The sequence below is a fragment of the Kalmanozyma brasiliensis genome, assembly GCF_000497045.1.
Source record: "Kalmanozyma brasiliensis GHG001 unplaced genomic scaffold PSEUBRA_SCAF13, whole genome shotgun sequence".
Taxonomy (NCBI): Eukaryota; Fungi; Basidiomycota; class Ustilaginomycetes; order Ustilaginales; genus Kalmanozyma; species Kalmanozyma brasiliensis.
Window position 1 is genome coordinate 457,279 of NW_015961952.1, and position 17,489 is coordinate 474,767.

A 17,489-nucleotide genomic window follows, 5' to 3' on the forward strand; every position below is an offset into this window, starting at 1 on the left:
CGTTGTCAGCGCTGCGTTGTTCAGCTTTTCACGACAGATGCGTGGTTCAGCGCCTTCTTTGGCCCGCTCGATCGGCGTCGGTCGCACCGGAGCGAAGCAGACACCGTTCTCGTCGAGTGCTTTCGGGGTCGCTGCTTCGGTCAAGGGCAAGGAGCGGGCGCATTCCACGGCTTCATATCAGCATTCCACTTCAGACGCAAATGCTTCTCGATCTAGCGAGAGACGCCGTTCCGACTGGTTGACACTCGCCCAGCGCCACCGGCCCACATCAACAATCCCAACATGGACCGCACACACGCGATCTCGTCCAACGACCTACTTCGCGCACACACTGCACACCAGCGCACGCTCACACAACGTCACTCGCGGCCCCTCTCGACCACCCACATCGCCCCCGAACCCACCACCCCCCTCTCTCCCTCCCACCCCACCCTCTCCCCTCCCCGGCGGCCTCGGAACCACCCAACTTTCACCCGACATCCTCCTCCGATGCACCATCTTCGACGCCACCGGCTCGGCCACATCCACCTCTGGCATATTCAAAAAATCCCACCTCTGCTCCGAGCACGGTCTCGAACCGCGCGATCTGCGCAAGATCGATAGCCGCGTACCCAATCTCGTGCCCACCATCCTCGCCCGTCGCGGGGGGATCCTGGTCAACATCCTGCATATCCGCGCAATGGTCAAACGGGATAAAGTGTTGCTCTTCGACAGTTATGGCAGTACGGATAGTCAACTTCATTCGGCGTTTGTGTACAATCTGCAGCATAATCTTTCCCACGGCGGGGGACTGGCGTACGAGTTTAGGGCACTGGAAAGCATACTGGTCAGCGTACTCGATGCGCTACGGATAGAGCTGGGCGTGGTTAGGGGGTGGACGAGTAGAGTGCTCGAGGAGCTGGATGACGATGTGGATCGGGAGAAGCTCCGGGAGTTGTTGGGGGTGAGTAGGAAACTCAATGCGTTTTTGTCCAGGGGTAAAGCGGTCAAGGGAGCGGTGACGGAGGTGTTGGAGAATGAGGAGGATATGATGTTGATGTATCTCTCCAGTCCTGCGCACGGTGGGTCGGGGCAGGTGGCTGGGGGTGACTCGCAACACCTCGTTACCCCAAGCCCGACCAACGCAAACCCGACTTCGGAACATGCTTCGAGTGGCACACCCCCACCCTCGCCGCACGGCTCGGCCTCGGGCGGCGACGAACTCGAACTGCTGCTCGAATCATTCGATAAACAGGTGGAAGAAGTCATCGCCGAAACGTCGCAATTGCACAGCGACATGACCAACACCCAGGAAGTCGTCGAGCTCATCCTCGATAACAACCGGAACAAGCTTCTTGCGTTGGACCTCAAAACGAGTATCGCAACGATGGGGATTAGCGCGGGGACGCTGTGGGCGGGACTGTTCGGGATGAACCTGCGGAGCAATCTGGAGGAGACCGAGTGGGCGTTTGTCGGCGTGAGCGGGGTGGCGATGGTAGCGGTGCTAGTTGTGGCAGGGGTGGGGCTGAGGCGGTTGGAGAGACTGCGAAGGGTGGGGTTGGGGATGAAAGGGAGGAGAAGGGAGAGGAGGGGGTGGATGGAGAGGTTGAGGGGGAGGGGGGAGAGGGAGAGGGGTGAGGTGGGATCAGGGGCGTATGGCGGGTATGGTGCGATTGCGTCAGGCTATGGCGTAGGGAGTGGCGGCTATGGTCCAGGATATGGTGGTGGAGGGAATCATCCAGGTTCGGCGTATCAGCAGGGATGGACGGGTGCACCCCCCTCACCGGGCGCACAGGGAGGAGGGGCACCGGGAGCAGCCGAGCACCACCCAGCATGGTGGGCACACTCGGGCTACCAACCCTCCCACGCAGGCGAATTTGCCGCTCACCCTGGCAACCCCGCCCCACCACCGCCGACACAACACCCGCACACCCAACGACGGAGCGACCCGGAAGAAGCTCAGGAGGCAGCACTGGGCATGGGCCTCGGGAGCAAGTGGGATGCTAGCACCGGCACCAGTGGGCTGGCGAGGAGGCGCAAGGGCAAAACATCGAGTTGAAAAGATCGGAACTGGGCGAGGGGCACGAAGGAAGAGGGAGACCACACACACGCATCTGTACTTTTAGATTTGATGGGCATCAATACACCTCTCATAGATTTCGTGTTGGTGTGCATGAGGGTCGAGTGACGTGCATGAGAGCTACTCGACGAAGACGGTTCTTGATTGAGTGAATAGACCTTGGTGGAGGCGAATGAGTCTTGATGGAGACCGGCGTGACATTGGTTTCGATCGCAGGCAGGAGTGAGCTGACGAAAGGGGACGAGGGAGCGATCACTTCTTGGCGAGTAGCTGCGGCTTCGGAGCTCCCACAGGCCAAACCGCTAGTTGCTCTTCTCTGATCTCGTGCGGGCCCCGATGATCCTGCAGTTCAATACTTGTCAGCTGGAGTCGTCTTATTTATGACAAGGTAGCATGTGTGGATGCGGACTCACACATCGGAGAGAGATGCTGGCTCGCTCTAAGCGGTCACAGATTGGTCCGGTACCGTTTCAGGACTGTCTTTCGCCGACACTTCGCTGCCGCTACTTGCCTGCTGTGGAGAGAGACGAGTTGTGAGCAATCGGAGTATCTTTCGAGACGTCTCGATTCGGGTGAATTTGAACTTACCCTGAGACCCTCGTCCAAGACTCTTAAAACGAAGTTCCGGCCCGTCTCGTTCTTGCCGTCTTCGTTATCATAGCCGAGTGCATGTCTCAGATGAACCTTGATGTGATGATCGCAGACCTCGCCGAGGTCGAGATCGACCAGGATAAATTCGGACAGTCGGCGAGCAAGCTCAGAGTCATGAGGTATGTTGCTCTTGTACAGGGCAATGAGGGTGTCGAGAGCTGCGAGGACAGAGTCGTAACGGGTGAGTTCTTGGTCGCTCACTGCATCTTCGTTGGTCGGACCAGCTGGGCGCTTTGCCCGGGGTTCAAGAAGCCATGAGAGATCGTCGTTGCTATCAACAGGGGCCGGGCGCTTGCCAGATTGATTAGTCGCCATCGTTCTTGATCGTCGAAGGGGTGCAAGATGGCGGAGGTGGTGGAAGGGAAGAGAGGAACGCATGAAGCAGACCCACTTTAGGAATGGCTGAGCCGTCCTCTGTCCAGTCACACTGGGCAAGACGTCCTTCTCTAGAGTCACACTTGGGGTCTGCATCGGCGCATCCGCAGCGTCGAAGCGCGGATCATCCGGTGGCAGGATAAGCTCAGGCTCGAGATGAGATTGAGGCGTCGACTGGATTTCCCACGCTCGTCTCGTCACTTTGTCGCTCTTTCTGCTCTGCATCACAGTATGATGGACAAAAGAGAAGGTCGGACTGTCGTCAAGCTGTCTGCTCCTCTGCAAAGCCGACTGAGCGATTCCAAGAACGTTCCGCACGTTCAGGCGGTGAACGACCTTCTCAAGTGCAAATCCGCGCCGCGTGTCGACGCCAACATGGCTCACCGCATCACTCTCAATCTGCTGGACAGCGACTCATCTCGCTCGACCACGCCCTAACTCAGCGCACGCCTCGACCTCGACCCAACCTCTCACGCAGTTCTCCCGATCTCACACAGTGCATCGACGCGCATTCTCGATTCTCACGAAGCCAGCGCTTGCCTATACAAATCCCTCCCCACCACCCTTTCCAACGGCGTCAGCCGGTCGAACAACCACCTCCTCACCGTCTGTGCATCCTTCGCCGCTATCCTCACTACCACCGTCCCGCACTTTTTTCCGGCCGGTTGGTCCTGAACCCGACTCAAACTCCACAGCACCTCTTCCCTTAGCGCGGTCGTGGGTCGTTGTTGGATCGACTCAAACTCCTCTTCCAGCTTCTCAATAATGTCCTCCGCATCCGGCCCGTACAGTATCAACGTAGCATAACACCCATACGGATGATTGCGTCGGGCGAGCTCGGTGAAGCTCATTCCTGTCAGCGGATCCACATATTTCTCACCGGGTTGTTGGGAGAGGAGAATTACGTCGCGCGCAACGACGGTCGAGGCAACCCGGAGTTCGTTCCGCGATCGATAGTGGGAGAAGCTCCACAGTTCGGGAGTGCGTTGCGGGATGCGATAGTCGTGCATGGGCTTGCCCGTGCCGCTGGAAGGGTGCGCGTCCAGGTGGTTCAATCGCGGCGCGTCGGCGGTGGTGGTGGAGGGGACAGCAGTTCGACCGGGCGTGATCCAGTCCAGGATGACGCACGAGGATGTGGTGGAGGAGCGAAGGTCGAACCGCTGCACCTGGTCGTAGCGCGCACTGGCAAAGCAGGTGACTGGGTCGGGGAGGAGGACCAGCGTGGCGTGCTTGCGGACGAGGAACCGGAAGTTTTGCCGGGTCATGCCGAGGCTTGAGACTGCTTTTGCGGGATTATCAGCGCTGGTGGCGGATGTGTTGTCGATCGGAGTGTCTGGCGCTTGCGCGTGTGTCGATGCGGTTGAGGTGAAGGTAGCCGTGCTGACCCCGCGCGTGGGCCGACTTGTCCTTGTCTTGAACACCTTGGTGCTGCCCTGTGTCAAGATCAGCAGACAGCACTGCGATCCCACGTCGACATCCAGGTCCACGCTATCGCCCGAAACCAGTCCTCCGCCGTACCCAACAACGTACAGCGCGTTGACTGCCTTGACCTCCGCCTCCGACGAGGTGCTTGCATTCACATTCGCGGCTTGACCGATGCGGTCGAGGGTAGCATTCCTGGAACTGACGCCCGGGCAAATGAGTTTGAGCGGAAAAGTAAACGACAAGTGTGTAAACACGCCTGCTCCTGAACCACGATCACCACGACGCAGAACGGCGAGACCCTCACCATTGAAATTGCCCTCGCCCTCGGCTTCATCGTCGTAGACGTCCTGCTGGACGTTTTTGTAGATCTTTTTGAGCGTGGGTTTCGATTTGAATTCTTCCAGCCCGATGGCGTCCGTTTTCTCGATGCCGGAAGCGATGGCGGTGGAAGTGCCGGCTTTGGCGGCGCGGATGCGCTGCTGACGCTTCTCGAGGTCGTGAGCCCACATGGCGGCTCCGATGCGGTTCGAGATGGAAAAGACGAGGCCGATGAGTGGGATGCGTTCCATGAGCGCGGCAACGAAGCCAAAGGATCGGTAGGCTACCTGACGCTCGGTGATCCATAGCTCGATCTCGAAGGGCGACATTCGTTTCGCTTCGAAGAGAGGGACGTGGAGGAGTCGGCCGTACGTCAGCGAGCGCAAAGCGGCACCAAGCGCCATGCCGAAGAAGGGGACAAAGTCGACCGGCAGCAGGAAGACTGATGGGCAGAAAGGAAGCATCAAGGCGCATGAGCATGTGTCAGAGCAAAGTGTAGAGGCTGCAAAAGCTGTCTGACCTCGACTTACCCTTCATGATGAAGAACCGAACCAAAGGTGAAGCCAGCTTCATGTACCAAGCCTGCTTCTTGGCGTTTTGGATGGCCTTCTTGGACGGGGGATTCGAGAACTCTTCGACGTATTGTGTCCACCAGTCTGCGGCCTTGCCCCTTGATTTGACGGTCTGCACGTAAGCTGTCTTTCTGCACTCGGCAAGTTTGCGCCTGAGCCAGAACTCCATGATGGTGTGTACCTGGCCGATGACAAACATGAATGTCGCGAACGCTATACAAATCAATGCAGGGAGAGGCGAGGAGCGGAAAGATCAGCTTGCGTTCGACCATATGATCGTCTCGAAAGAAATGCGTCGTTGACTCACTCTGAAGCGAGGGTACGGGGATCCTAAAGGGCAGGCTGTCATCGGTGACATCGGCGGTCTCGACCACCTTTCCGTAGAGAGCGCTGAGACCTGTGACCGAGGCGGACGCAGACATAAAGTAGTAGACAAAGAGCCGCTGTAGCGGCCAGGTGAAGACCATCCACACGAGACCGACGATGATGGCCTGCTTGGCAGCTTTGGAGCACTTTGCCCACATTGGCTTCCACAGTGTGGGGTCGTGCGCCAAGCGGTAGGCGCCAACCACGCAATAAAGCGGTGGGAATGTGAGCGTCTCTTGAGGCATGGTGACCAAGTGTGCGCCTTCCCGGGCCAGGGACCGCGATGAGGAGAGGATACGATGAAGGGAGAGAGGCAAGCACTAAGACGGGAGGACTCGCAAACAGCAGAGTGGAGGAAACGTCTTAAAATAGGACTGCGTGTTGGAGGCGGGAGAAAAAGTGGTCTATGCGCGCCTCCCGAAGAAGCGACACACCGCTCGCCCTCGACAAGGCTGCCGGTGATGCCAAATTTGAAGGTTGTGTCACGCTGCCAAAGGCTCTCATAAGTCCTACGGCAACAGACTGACTGATGCTTCGGCTGTCTCTTCAAGACATCGGATATTTTGCCGATTCAATGACAAGCCTGAGTTTTCCGAACGAACGGATCTTTCCCGATCATCACAAACAAGGCCTCGACACGGCGAATGGAGTTATGCGACCGGACGAACGCTTCCACTTGAATACACTCGTGGACACAAGGTGATCACACACAAACACAAGCTATCACGACGTTGAATGGGTAAATGGCAATGATTGCATAACTATGTTACAAGGCGATTGGGTGATTTTGGAGGACGGATTGCATCAGAGCTACTAGCTTAGAGCTTGTCGGCGATCATCTGCTCCATGGTAGCGCCGTCCTTGGCGAAACCAGCAATACCCTCGGCGAGCTTGGTGTTGGCCATGGGGTCCTTGGCAAGGTCGAGCAGGAATGCGGGCTGGTCGTCGACGAACGAAACCTTCTCGATGGGCTCGGCCTTCTTGGCGCCCTCGACCGAAAGCTTCTGCTCGATGGGGCCCGACTTGTTCTTGAGCTCCTCGAGCAGCTTGGGGGCAATGGTAAGGAAATCGCAACCGGCGAGCTCCTCGATCTCACCAATGTTACGGAACGAGGCACCCATGACAATGGTGTCGTAACCGTGCTGGCGGTAGTAGGTGTAGATGCGCTTGACCGAGAGCACACCGGGGTCCTCGTGCGAGGCGTACTCCTTGCCCTCGGCCTTCTTGTAGTAGTCGAGGATACGGCCGACGAAGGGCGAGATGAGGGTGACCTTGGCCTCAGCACAGGCGACGGCCTGGGCGAAACCGAAGAGGAGCGTCAGGTTGCAGTGGATGTTGTGCTGCGACTCGAGCTCGCGGGCGGCCTGGATACCCTCCCAGGTGGAGGCGATCTTGATGAGGACGCGCTCACGCTTGACACCGAGCGACTCGTAGAGGGCGATGAGGTGCTTGGCCTTCTCGATGGTGGCCTCCTTGTTGAACGACAGACGGGCGTCGACCTCGGTCGAGACACGGCCGGGGATGATTTTGAGGATCTCGACACCGAAAGCGACCAGGAGACGGTCGGTGGCCAGGTCGAGCTGCTTGGACTTGTCCGAGGTCTGCTCCTTGGCGTACTTGACGGCAACGTCGATTAGGCGGGCGTACTTCTCCTGCTTGACGGCAGCGAGGATGAGCGACTGTGTGAGAGTGAAATGACAGTGGCGAGAAAAGAGTCAGCGAGATTGCTCGTCTCAATTTGACGGAAAGGGACGCTGTCTTGCGAATCGTCACAGGGAAGGATCCCCTGTTTGCCGTTCTCGGTTGCCAAGAAGGACAATGTGCACTAGAGCGTCCTCCTCAGCAAAACCTTCGGCGACGACCAATGTGGTGCGCCCTCGATCTTCAACTTACAGGGTTGGTGGTAGCATCCTGGGGCTTGTAGGCGTCGATGGACTCGAAGTCACCCGAGTCGGAGACGACGGCAGTGTACTGCTTGAGCGAGTCGAGAGCGGAAGACATTTTGGTAGAAGAGACAGACACGGTGATGTGTTTGTGTGTGGGAAAGTGGATGGTGTGGACGGGAAGCTAGACGCAAGTGAAAGGCTCGAGCGGGACTATATAGGTTTGTGCGATTTGGTTTCGCTTGTCTTCGACGATCTTCCTGACTGAGAGAGCGTGTGTGACTGACTTGTGGGCTGGGATCGAGAGTGGAGTTGAGCCTGTGCCTGCGCCTGGCCCAACTGCCGCTGATCTGGAAGCGATAAAGGGCGTGTGCCCGTGCCAGTGTTGGTTTGCTGCGGAGCCAAATTCCGATGGTCGGACCGTGGCCCGGGCGCTGGTGCCTTTGCGCTGGTTTTTGTCCGCTGGGATCTGAACAGGCTGGAAGTGCAGCAGCAGCGCGTCATCGTTTGATTTTGGCTGGAAATTCGACACCTTTTTTCGTAAATTCAACCGACCGAGCGTCGCCCTCTCCTGAGGGAGGGCCTTTTTGTTCCAAATTCTCATGTCGCGCGTTTGAGCCACAAAATTCATCGTCATGCGAATTTGAGCTTTGAACTGCGCCTCGCTTGCCGCAAACAAAGAGGATCAAGAATTGTCCGATGGGCGTTGCTTCATCAGTGAGCACCCCCTGCCGATCAAACGCAGACAGTCAGCTTGTCTCTCGGACTCTGCTTTCTTGGACTGCGGTACGGAGAGCGTAGAGAGCGTGCAAATTGACCCCTGCTAGCTGGTTGGCTCGTGAGCAAGTTCTGCCGCAACAGTGGCGAATGCATAGCGTTGTGAGAGCATCATAGCTACGGCCTTTGTTGTTCCAACCAACGACACGACCGCTCATTCGATCTTGCACTGCAGAGCCAGCGTCACAGCGCCGTCACAGATGTGAGCTCGCAGGTTCATGCTTCTTTCGGTCGGTAGGCAGTCAATGAGGGTAGGAGAGGGTGCGCTGCACCGCACGACATCGTCACACCGCTTCGGACAAAGAGCAAGGGGAGCGTGTCGAGCAGCAAAACAAAAACGTGGTGTGGAAGCGACAGCCGACGTAGACCCGTCTGGAGACCCTTTCTTTTTCCAGCAGACACGCAACGCAGATCGATCACGACATCATCCTGCATCTTCCAAATTGCTTTCGCTCTCTCTCGCCTCGGCAGATCGTGTCAAGCGGTACCACAAAGCTCGTAGCCGCCGTGGTCGCTTGTACAAACAGAGCTTCGGGAACAGCAGTGATCTCCTTCTATCCTGTGGCAGCGGAAGCTTGTGATAGATCGCCGATCCGACACAATCGAGTCTGACCGAGATTCCCGAAGAATGACTTTACCGACTCAGTCCAGGCCAGGGACGTGTTCCACAAGAAGCCTCTATCAGCTCTCTTCACCGGTCTGCCTGCTAGCATTTGCCGGTCGATGATCCTCACATCAAAGGTTGCAAATGACAGGTATTGGTTGAGGCAGAAATGCGTATAAGTACAAGTGCTGATTGCTACGAGAGTGGTATACAGATGCGATGGTGACGAGACGACAGGAGGCAATGCTGGTAGAAACGGAATGTCTACATCTCGCCACATTGGGTGACTTTGACGGCCATCTTGGGCCTGTTGTTGGCACCCGTAGGAACATTCTCCATCTTTCGCAAGGTCAACAACCCGTCGACCACCTTGCCAAACACGACGTGCTTGCCGTCCAAAAAGGGACACGGCTGGGCAGTCACAAAGAACTGGCAACCATTTGTTCCTGGTCCTGAGTTGGCCATGCTCAACAGACCCGCCTTGTCGTGTTTGAGGTGAAAGTTCTCGTCATCAAATTTGTCGCCGTAGATGGAGCGCGAACCGGTGCCGTCGGCGTTGATAAAGTCACCGCCCTGGCACATGAAGTCCTTGATGATGCGGTGGAAGATCGAGTTCTTGTAGCCCTCAGGTACGTGATTCGGGCGGAACTCGCCGGTGCAGAGCTGCCGAAAGTTCTCGGCAGTACGAGGGACGATGTCGGAGAAGAGCTCGAACTTGAGTCGACCAGCGGGAGTGTCACCGATCGAGATGTCCATGAACACGATGGGTCGACCGTTGGTGCCCGCACCAGGCACGACGGCTGCACCTGATGTGCTTGTGGATGCCATCGTTTCTAGCCGTGTAGTGTACCGTCCCGATGCGCAAAGAGCGTGACGTTGTCGCGAAGTGTCGAGAAGAAAGCTGAGAAAGAGCGCGGAGAGCGACTTCTTCGGACTTCGGCTAACTTATGCCTCGAATCTCAACCCGATCTACGAGATCTGACAGCGCCCAGATCCCCCGTCGATAAATTTGAGTCGTGCGAGACCCTGTGTGCGCCACTAAGGGTGTCGACGACGGCGCGTGTATGCAAAACGACGATTCGGCTATCAAGTCGAGATGCCGTAGAAAGCTCATCCAACCCTAGACCCTCGCGCGTTGTTCCTTTGCCTCTAGGCGAGCGTCCAAAAAGAAGGCGATGGTCCCTTTGGAAGATGCCCGACGCCCCGGAGAGCAAAGAAGCCCTCGCCGATACCGACGCAAACAAGCAAAGTGGTCTCGGAGCTGAGTGTCGAAGGTCGACGCCAGCGGGCGCGAGCTGGCTTGAGGCGGTCGGTGGCATTGCAGGTCCCGCTCTGCAGCAGGTGAGCCATCTGAAGGCGCAACACCTGTATTAATGAGAACGATGCCAGCGAGTTAAGCCTTTGAGCGGGCAAGATACAAACAAACTCGTATCAAAAACAAGGCTGGACGCGCACTATTCAAGAAGCGTCGGTCGGGCTTACAGCGGTCGCGGCCTCGGCGTGCTGAAGTGGTTGCTCTGCCAGCTGAGCCTTTTTAGCTGCCGTTGAGATCACAAGAGCCCCGTGACAGTACGGCGCTGGATGACAGTACGGCGCTGGATGACAGTCCAGCTCGTGGCAGATGCCGATGAGGTCAAAGCCACGCGAGCCCAAGGTGCTGTATACGCCAGCTGCCGGCTTGATGACGGTACGCGTCACAGACACGAGCGAGCGGCTCTGCTTGTCAATGGAAAGCTGTCCACATCGATCTTGACTTTGCCTTCGAGCTGGACCCTGAGCGAGCAAAGACGGCTCGGCTGCTATTTTTCGTTCGTCACGCACCGCCTTGACGCCAAGCTTGTCTCGCAACCGAAAAAAGCATCCTCATGTCGTCACGCACAGCGTCAAGCCCACCACATACATCAGTCCCCTTGACACTTATGGACGGATGACTGGACGAGTAGACCTCTCGTATGGCTGGCCAAGACGGGGAGGCAAGTGAAGCGCAAGTGCTTGCTAGGGCCTACATTGGCCGACCATGCGGGCGTTGATTGAAAATCGCTCGTTGCAAATTGGCTCAAATTTCGACCCACACGAGCAAGCACAGAGAGAGTTGCGTCAATCTGGCTCAAGCTGCAAGCACGGGTGAATCGACGAAAGTCAGTCAGTCACACTCACTCAGCTTCATTTCGCCCTGCTGCACACTATGATAAATTTTTCTTTTTCGATTTTGCTGCGACAACCCTCGACCCTTGACCCTGGTGCGTCGACCGATTGACTGGCTGAGCCGCTGAGCATTTTGGCCGCCGTCTTGCAACGGAACGGCGAGCGGTGAGCGATGGCTAGCGCAGCAGCAGCAGCTGACAGATGAGTTGAAGCGACAAAGCCATCTGCTGCCCCGCCTTTTGGTCCTGCGTGTGTTTGCACCCTTGCTTCTCAGTTGTGCCTCTCTCCTGCCGCTTTTCCCTCGACTTTGGCCACTGCTGCGCGCTCCTCATCGCCCCCCTTGGCCCCCTCCTATGCCCCCTCCCTCTGCTTAGCTTCGCGCTGTCCCCTCTCCTCTTCGTCTTTCACCACCACCGTCGCCACCAGTCCGCATTCACGACATCACCTCGATACGCAGACGCTTCTCTTAACCCTTCGAACCCGTATCGCAAACTCAAGTGCAATTGCCAAGCCCCTCGGTCCAATCGTCTCGCAGCATAGCCTCGTCAAGCTTCGACACTCGCTTTCCGTAGCTTTCCCATCGCGCTGACAATCATTCGATCACTCGATCGATAGTTAACCTCGTCAAGCTCAGAGCGGGCCCTTCTACCGAATCGACGTCAAAGCCCACCCCGTGTCGCCGTTCCAGAACCTACACCTCTCTCTCCAGACATCCGCCGCTCTGCTCTTGACTGCAGAACCGTCTCTCCGATCCTTGAACTTCCCCGAGAACACCGCAAACATGGCTGAACACAACACACATACCGAAGACGCCACAACAGAAGGTGGCAGCGCTGCCAAGGAACCCGGCGAAACGCGCCCGACCGCCGGCGGTGTCCCTGCTGCTTCCACCGCCACGTCCACCGCCGCACCGCCCGCCAGCAAGGCATCCACCCTCCTCGGCAACTGCGATCCCAAGCCTCTCATGGCTACTCCCTACTCGGACCGCATTCAGGCCGCCATCCGCGAAGGTAGCGTCCGTGTCCCTACCGAGGAGCGCGAGATGCGCGCTCGCGAACTCATCGTCTTCTCCGACAGCGAGACCGAGTCCAACCTCTCGCGTCCTCCCTCGCCCGACCGCGACCGCTTCCCTAAGCACCGTCTCAGCGGTCTTCAGAGCAAGGACCAGACCATCGTCAAGCACGGCCTCGACTCGCCCGATCCAGAGGGTCTTGCCGCCCGTCTAGAGCTCACTCGCGAGAACAGTCCCTACGACGTTCGCGCCCCTCCCAGCTTCGCCCAGATCGGTGGACAACTCGACGCATCAGCCAGCAGCACCAACCCGCCTTCGCTGGTTGCGTCAAGACGCCCTTCGGCAGGCAATGCCGCCGCCAATGCTGCTGCCGCTGCTTCGCGACCCGTCTCGCCTCCTCCGCGCGCCATGTCGCCCAGCAAAGCACCCGCCTCGACCAAGGTCAGCCACAACACGCTCTCCGGCACCACCAATGCTACCTTTGCATCGTCCTCGCCCAACACCGCCGCGCGTCCTCAGCCGCCCGCCGAGCCTCATCGCGTTCCCTCTGGCAGCGCTGAGCACAAGGAAAAGCCCAAAGAAAAGGAATCCAAGGGCATGTTCCGTCGTATGCTCTCTGGAGTCACCGACAAGGACAAGCAGCAGTCTCACGCCGACAATGCCTCCCCTAGCCCTAGCCGCGAACGCCCGTCGCCTCGCCCCTCGGTGAGCCATCAGGGCAGCGGCTACGTTTCGCCATTGCGCTCCCCTTCGCTCAGCCGAGGCTCCACGCCTCCCACCAGCCCTCGCAACGAGATGGACGAGCCTGCTCTGGCCGCTTCCTACCAGGCGATGAACCTCACCAGCCCGCCCACCAGCCAGCCCGCCAGCCGCAACACTTCCATCAAGCGCAAGGATGGCAAGTCGGATGGCACCCCTGCCAAGGACGGCGGCGCCAGCGAAGGCAGTCGACTCACCGTCGCCGCCTTGCGCGACTGGGATGCCAAGGGCAAGCCAGACAAGTCGAGCAGCAAAAAGTCGGATCGCGGCAAGGACGGCGACGCCAAGTCGACCGCCAGCTCGACGTTGCGCGACATGATCATGGGCAGCGCCCCCAAGCTCTCGCGCCGAGGCTCCAACACCAGCCACGGCAACAAGTCGGACGGCGGCAGCAAGAAGGGCAGCACCAAGGGTGGCAGCACCGCAGGCGGTGAGACGGCCAGTCTGCTCAAGAAGTACGGTGTCTGCGAGAAGGCAGCTATCGGCAAGGGTGCCACCGCCGTGGTGCGACTTGCACACAAGTGGGATCGCTCCACCGAGAAGCTGTACGCCGTCAAAGAATTCCGAAAGCGTCGCAAGAACGAGACCGAGAAGGAGTACGTCAAGAAGCTCACGTCGGAATTCTGCATCTCGTCGACGCTGCACCACATCAACATTGTCGAGACGGTGGATCTGGTGCAGGACGAGAACCGACACTGGTGCGAGGTCATGGAGTATTGTCCCGGTGGTGATCTGTATGCGGCCATCAAGCGCGGTGGCATGTCGCAGGCCGAAGTCGAGTGCTCGTTCAAGCAGATCCTCAACGGCATCTTCTATCTGCACTCAATGGGTGTCGCACATCGCGATATCAAGCCCGAGAACCTGCTGCTAGACGGTCACGGTCATATCAAGATCACGGACTTTGGCGTATCGGACGTCTTCCGCATGTGCTGGGAAAAAACGACGCACTATTCGAAAGGCCTTTGCGGTTCCGAACCGTACATTGCGCCGGAGCAGTTCGAGAAGAAGGAGTACGACGCGCGACTGGTCGACGTCTGGGCGGCGGCGGTGGTGTTCTACTGCATGCAGTTCCAGGAACTCCCCTGGCGCGTCGCCAAGATGTCCGACCCAACGTTCAAGGATTATGTCCAGTCGTACACGTCCAACCCCGCCCCCTCGCCGCTGAGCAACCTCAGCCCGCGAGAGTGCCGCCCGCTGCTCAAGAAGATGCTCTGCCCCGACCCCAAGGGCAGAATCATGATGGACGAGGTGTTGAAGGATCCCTGGTTGATGAGCGTGCCCATTTGCGAAGAGGGCAGGCAGAACGATCATACCCATTCGAGCGCTCCTAGGGAGGAGAGGTGATGGCGCATAGAGACGAGGTTTAGCATGGATGTTGCAATTGTTTGTCAAGGAGATCGTCTGACCTTCTGTGCGAGGGGTGAGTGTGTCTGTGGTTGTGCCTGGATCTGGACCCTCATTGCATCTGTGTCTGTGTTTGCGTGAAAATTGTTCAGTCGCACACTTGCTGCACGAGGTCGTGAGGAATAGTTGCGCTCGGAGAGGCTTCACAGGCGAAGGATGGATGAGACTCGGCTTGTATTGCTTGTGCGTGAAGAATCGAACGAACTTGATGTGTATGCATGTTGATTACTATGGGTACACACTCGACGGACGGATCACTTTGCCCCTGGCTCCCGTGCCAAGCTTTAGACAGCATCGCCCCACACGTCGAGCGCGACGTCCCTGCACAGTCCCAACTTGGCAAACTGGGTCTCGGGCGTGATCTCGTTTCCGTGCACGGTGCTGCTAAACCCACACTGGGGACTGATGGCCAACTGCTTCAATCCGTCTTCACCGACGACACTCTTTGCTGCTTCGTTGATCTTCTGCACGAGCTTTGCCTTGTCTTCCATCTCGGCAAATTTGCTGGACACCAAACCGAGGACGACAATCTTGTTCTTGGGCAGATGCTTGAGAGCGCTGAAATCTTTTCCTGATCGTTCGTCCTCCCATTCCAGGAAGAAGGCGTTCACGTTGAGTTTCTGGAAAAGAACTTCGGCGATGGGGTTGTACCCCTCCTCAGAGCCTTGGGCGAAAAACTGACTGCGGAAGTTACCCTTGCACAGGTGGATGGCGGCCACCATGTCGGCAGGTTTGGAGGCGAGGGAGGCGTTGATGAGTCGGGCATAGTCGTGTGGGAGACGGTCGAGGTCTTCTCCTCGCGATTGGGCTTGCGAACGCATAGTCTGGTCGGTTAGATAGGCCAAGTTGGTATCGTCCAACTGGACGTAGCGGCATCCTGCGGCGTAGAGAGCGTCGATTTCCGTGCGATACACCGCAGCCAGGTCGGAGAAGAACTCCTCCAGATCCGGATACGCCTCCGAAGAAATGGCAGCACGACCACCGCGGAAGTGACACATCGTCGGCGAGGGAATCGTAATCTTGATCCGCTTCACCGCATCTTCGGGCACAAGCGAACGAAGGTACTTGAAGTTTTCCACCTCGATGTTTCCCGTGTGTCGCAACTTGCCTGTGACGCTCAGGGTCGGTGGCACCCGGCCTTCTTTCTGCTCGAGGGTGTTCTTGGAGATGGTGATACCAGAGATGTGCTTGAGGAAATCGAGATGGAAGTACTCCCGACGAAATTCGCCGTCTGTGATCTCCTGGATGTTGTGCTGGAGCAGGGTTTGGACGTGAGCGGCGATCTCGCGGTCTTCGATCTGACGCAGGGCAGTGGCGTCGATGGAGCCGGAGGCGAACTGGGCGCGAGCCTCGTGCACCGCAGCAGGGCGGAGGAAGGAGCCGACGTGGGCGTGGCGGAAGGGGGGGTTGACGAAGAGCGAGGTCGGGGCGGTGCCCGTGGGGAGAGCGGCGGCGGACGACATTGTGGCGGAAATCTCGTTGGGTTCCAGAGGAGAGATGGTGGTGCGATGAGGAAAGAAAGGATGAGGAAGAACTTCTTCTGAAGTTGGGACAAGGTCATCGGAGAAAGGCGCACAGACTTCTCTAACGGAGGCGCTTGCCGACGCTGCACACGACACCGCAGCACGGCGCAGCGCTGTTCGACATGCATCTGACCGCGCAGCAAGCAAAGAGGCATTCCATGTGGCTGAACCGGAACTGACGGCATCTCCAGCGTCATTTTCGCACGGCTGTCTGCGTCCGCCCGATGAGCACCCGATTTGGAGAAAAAGATTGCCGAGAGCCAGCTGCAACCGCCTGCACGGGAAGATGCAGTCACTCACGTCAGTTTCGGCAATCTCCACGCCGACGAACGAGGATGTGCATGCTGGACGACATGTCTGCCTTCAAGTAGGAGCTTGTCATCCACCAAAGAGGCGAATGAGCGAGCAGAACACATCCTTGAGGCCGATTGTTATGTATGAGGGCTACAGAGGACCACAGACGGCGAGGACGCTCGATGCCTCGCAAAGATGACTTTGCATCAAAGGTGGAGCAAAGACGTGATGACGAGATGAGCTAGAAGAACGCACAGTCCACGCCCACTCAGAGTGAGAAAGCCGACCTGCCTCGACCGGCATTCTTGCCCCTCCTCCCCCTCTTCATCCTATAAACATCCCGTCCCTTCGCCTCCAACCTCCTCTTTCGTCCCATCACCATCCCCGAAGCCCTCGCCAAGATGTCATCTCCTACCCTCGCAGCCACGAACCTCTTCAACCTGGCCGGCAAGACCGCGCTCGTCACGGGCGGCGGCACCGGTCTCGGTCTCACCGCCGCCCTCGCACTCGCATCCAACGGTGCGACCGTCTACATCTCCGGTCGACGCAAGGAAAAGCTCGACGAGGCCGTTTCGGAGTACTCCTCCCAGATCGGCGCTGGCAAGCTCGTTGCGATCCAAGCAGACGTGTCGTCGAAAGAGGACCTGGCCAAGATCGCCTCGACGATCAAGAAGGATGTGGGCAAGCTGCACATCTTGGTCAACAACGCTGGGGTCGAGGGGCCAATGACCAAGTTCGAACCTTCCTCCGTGGCCACACTTTCGGCGGAAGAGCTCTCGGAAGCCCATTTGAAGAGCGAATCCTTCGATGCGTGGGACACCTTGTTCCGCATCAACACAGCAAGCGTCTTTTTTTCCACCATGACCTTTCTCCCTCTCCTCGCCGCCTCTCACGACGACACCTGGAAAAGCGCCGTGATCAACATCACCAGCATCAGTGGGATCGTGAAACTGAGTCAATTTCACTATGCGTACAATGCAAGCAAGGCTGCTGCGAACCACCTGACGGTGATGCTCGCCCACGAACTCCGATTTCGCTCCAATCTGGGGATCCGCGTCAACGCCATCGCTCCAGGCCTGTTCAGTAGCGAAATGACCAGCGGTGGGAAAAGCCAAAAGGGCAAGACCAGCAGCGACGATGTCAAAGGACACGAGAACCCAGCGGGACGCGTGGGAAGCGAGCAGGAGTATGCGCAACTGGTGTTGTTGTTGGCTGGAAACGGGTTTATGACCGGTCAGGTGGTTGCGGTGGATGGTGGGTTTGTCACTGCTGTTGCTGCCAGTCGATGAGCGGAGGAGGGAAGTGAATCGAAGGAAGGAAGA

At 58.0% G+C, this 17,489-nt stretch overlaps 8 protein-coding genes across 8 annotated transcripts; 3 read left to right on the forward strand and 5 right to left on the reverse strand.

The window, feature by feature from the left end:
- Positions 1-37: 37 nt before the first annotated feature.
- PSEUBRA_001410 (Magnesium transporter MRS2/LPE10) lies at positions 38-2,038 on the forward strand (the record flags this gene model as incomplete). Its single annotated transcript, XM_059464586.1, has 1 exon — positions 38-2,038. The coding sequence occupies one exon, from the start codon at positions 38-40 to the stop codon at positions 2,036-2,038; it is 2,001 nt and encodes a 666-aa protein (XP_059321154.1).
- Positions 2,039-2,498: 460 nt separating this feature from the next.
- Positions 2,499-3,025, reverse strand: PSEUBRA_001411 (uncharacterized protein; the record flags this gene model as incomplete). Its single annotated transcript, XM_059464587.1, has 2 exons — positions 2,499-2,573; positions 2,648-3,025. 2 exons carry the CDS (start codon positions 3,023-3,025, stop codon positions 2,499-2,501), a joined length of 453 nt encoding a protein of 150 aa, XP_059321155.1.
- A 581-nt stretch (positions 3,026-3,606) lies between these two features.
- PSEUBRA_001412 (Urease accessory protein UreD) lies at positions 3,607-6,011 on the reverse strand (the record flags this gene model as incomplete). Its single annotated transcript, XM_016434681.1, has 3 exons — positions 3,607-5,270; positions 5,359-5,613; positions 5,708-6,011. 3 exons carry the CDS (start codon positions 6,009-6,011, stop codon positions 3,607-3,609), a joined length of 2,223 nt encoding a protein of 740 aa, XP_016294061.1.
- Positions 6,012-6,584: 573 nt separating this feature from the next.
- Positions 6,585-7,767, reverse strand: PSEUBRA_001413 (Transaldolase; the record flags this gene model as incomplete). The annotated part of the gene is made up of 2 exons (XM_016434680.1): positions 6,585-7,445; positions 7,660-7,767. 2 exons carry the CDS (start codon positions 7,765-7,767, stop codon positions 6,585-6,587), a joined length of 969 nt encoding a protein of 322 aa, XP_016294062.1.
- A 1,527-nt stretch (positions 7,768-9,294) lies between these two features.
- On the reverse strand, positions 9,295-9,858 carry PSEUBRA_001414 (Cyclophilin-like peptidyl-prolyl cis-trans isomerase domain protein; the record flags this gene model as incomplete). The annotated part of the gene is made up of 1 exon (XM_016434685.1): positions 9,295-9,858. One exon carries the CDS (start codon positions 9,856-9,858, stop codon positions 9,295-9,297), a length of 564 nt encoding a protein of 187 aa, XP_016294063.1.
- Positions 9,859-11,956: 2,098 nt separating this feature from the next.
- On the forward strand, positions 11,957-14,290 carry PSEUBRA_001415 (Protein kinase domain protein; the record flags this gene model as incomplete). Its single annotated transcript, XM_016434651.1, has 1 exon — positions 11,957-14,290. The coding sequence occupies one exon, from the start codon at positions 11,957-11,959 to the stop codon at positions 14,288-14,290; it is 2,334 nt and encodes a 777-aa protein (XP_016294064.1).
- A 344-nt stretch (positions 14,291-14,634) lies between these two features.
- PSEUBRA_001416 (Methionine synthase, vitamin-B12 independent) lies at positions 14,635-15,813 on the reverse strand (the record flags this gene model as incomplete). Its single annotated transcript, XM_016434675.1, has 1 exon — positions 14,635-15,813. One exon carries the CDS (start codon positions 15,811-15,813, stop codon positions 14,635-14,637), a length of 1,179 nt encoding a protein of 392 aa, XP_016294065.1.
- Positions 15,814-16,568: 755 nt separating this feature from the next.
- On the forward strand, positions 16,569-17,456 carry PSEUBRA_001417 (Short-chain dehydrogenase/reductase SDR; the record flags this gene model as incomplete). Its single annotated transcript, XM_016434658.1, has 1 exon — positions 16,569-17,456. One exon carries the CDS (start codon positions 16,569-16,571, stop codon positions 17,454-17,456), a length of 888 nt encoding a protein of 295 aa, XP_016294066.1.
- Between the last annotated feature and the right edge of the window lie 33 nt (positions 17,457-17,489).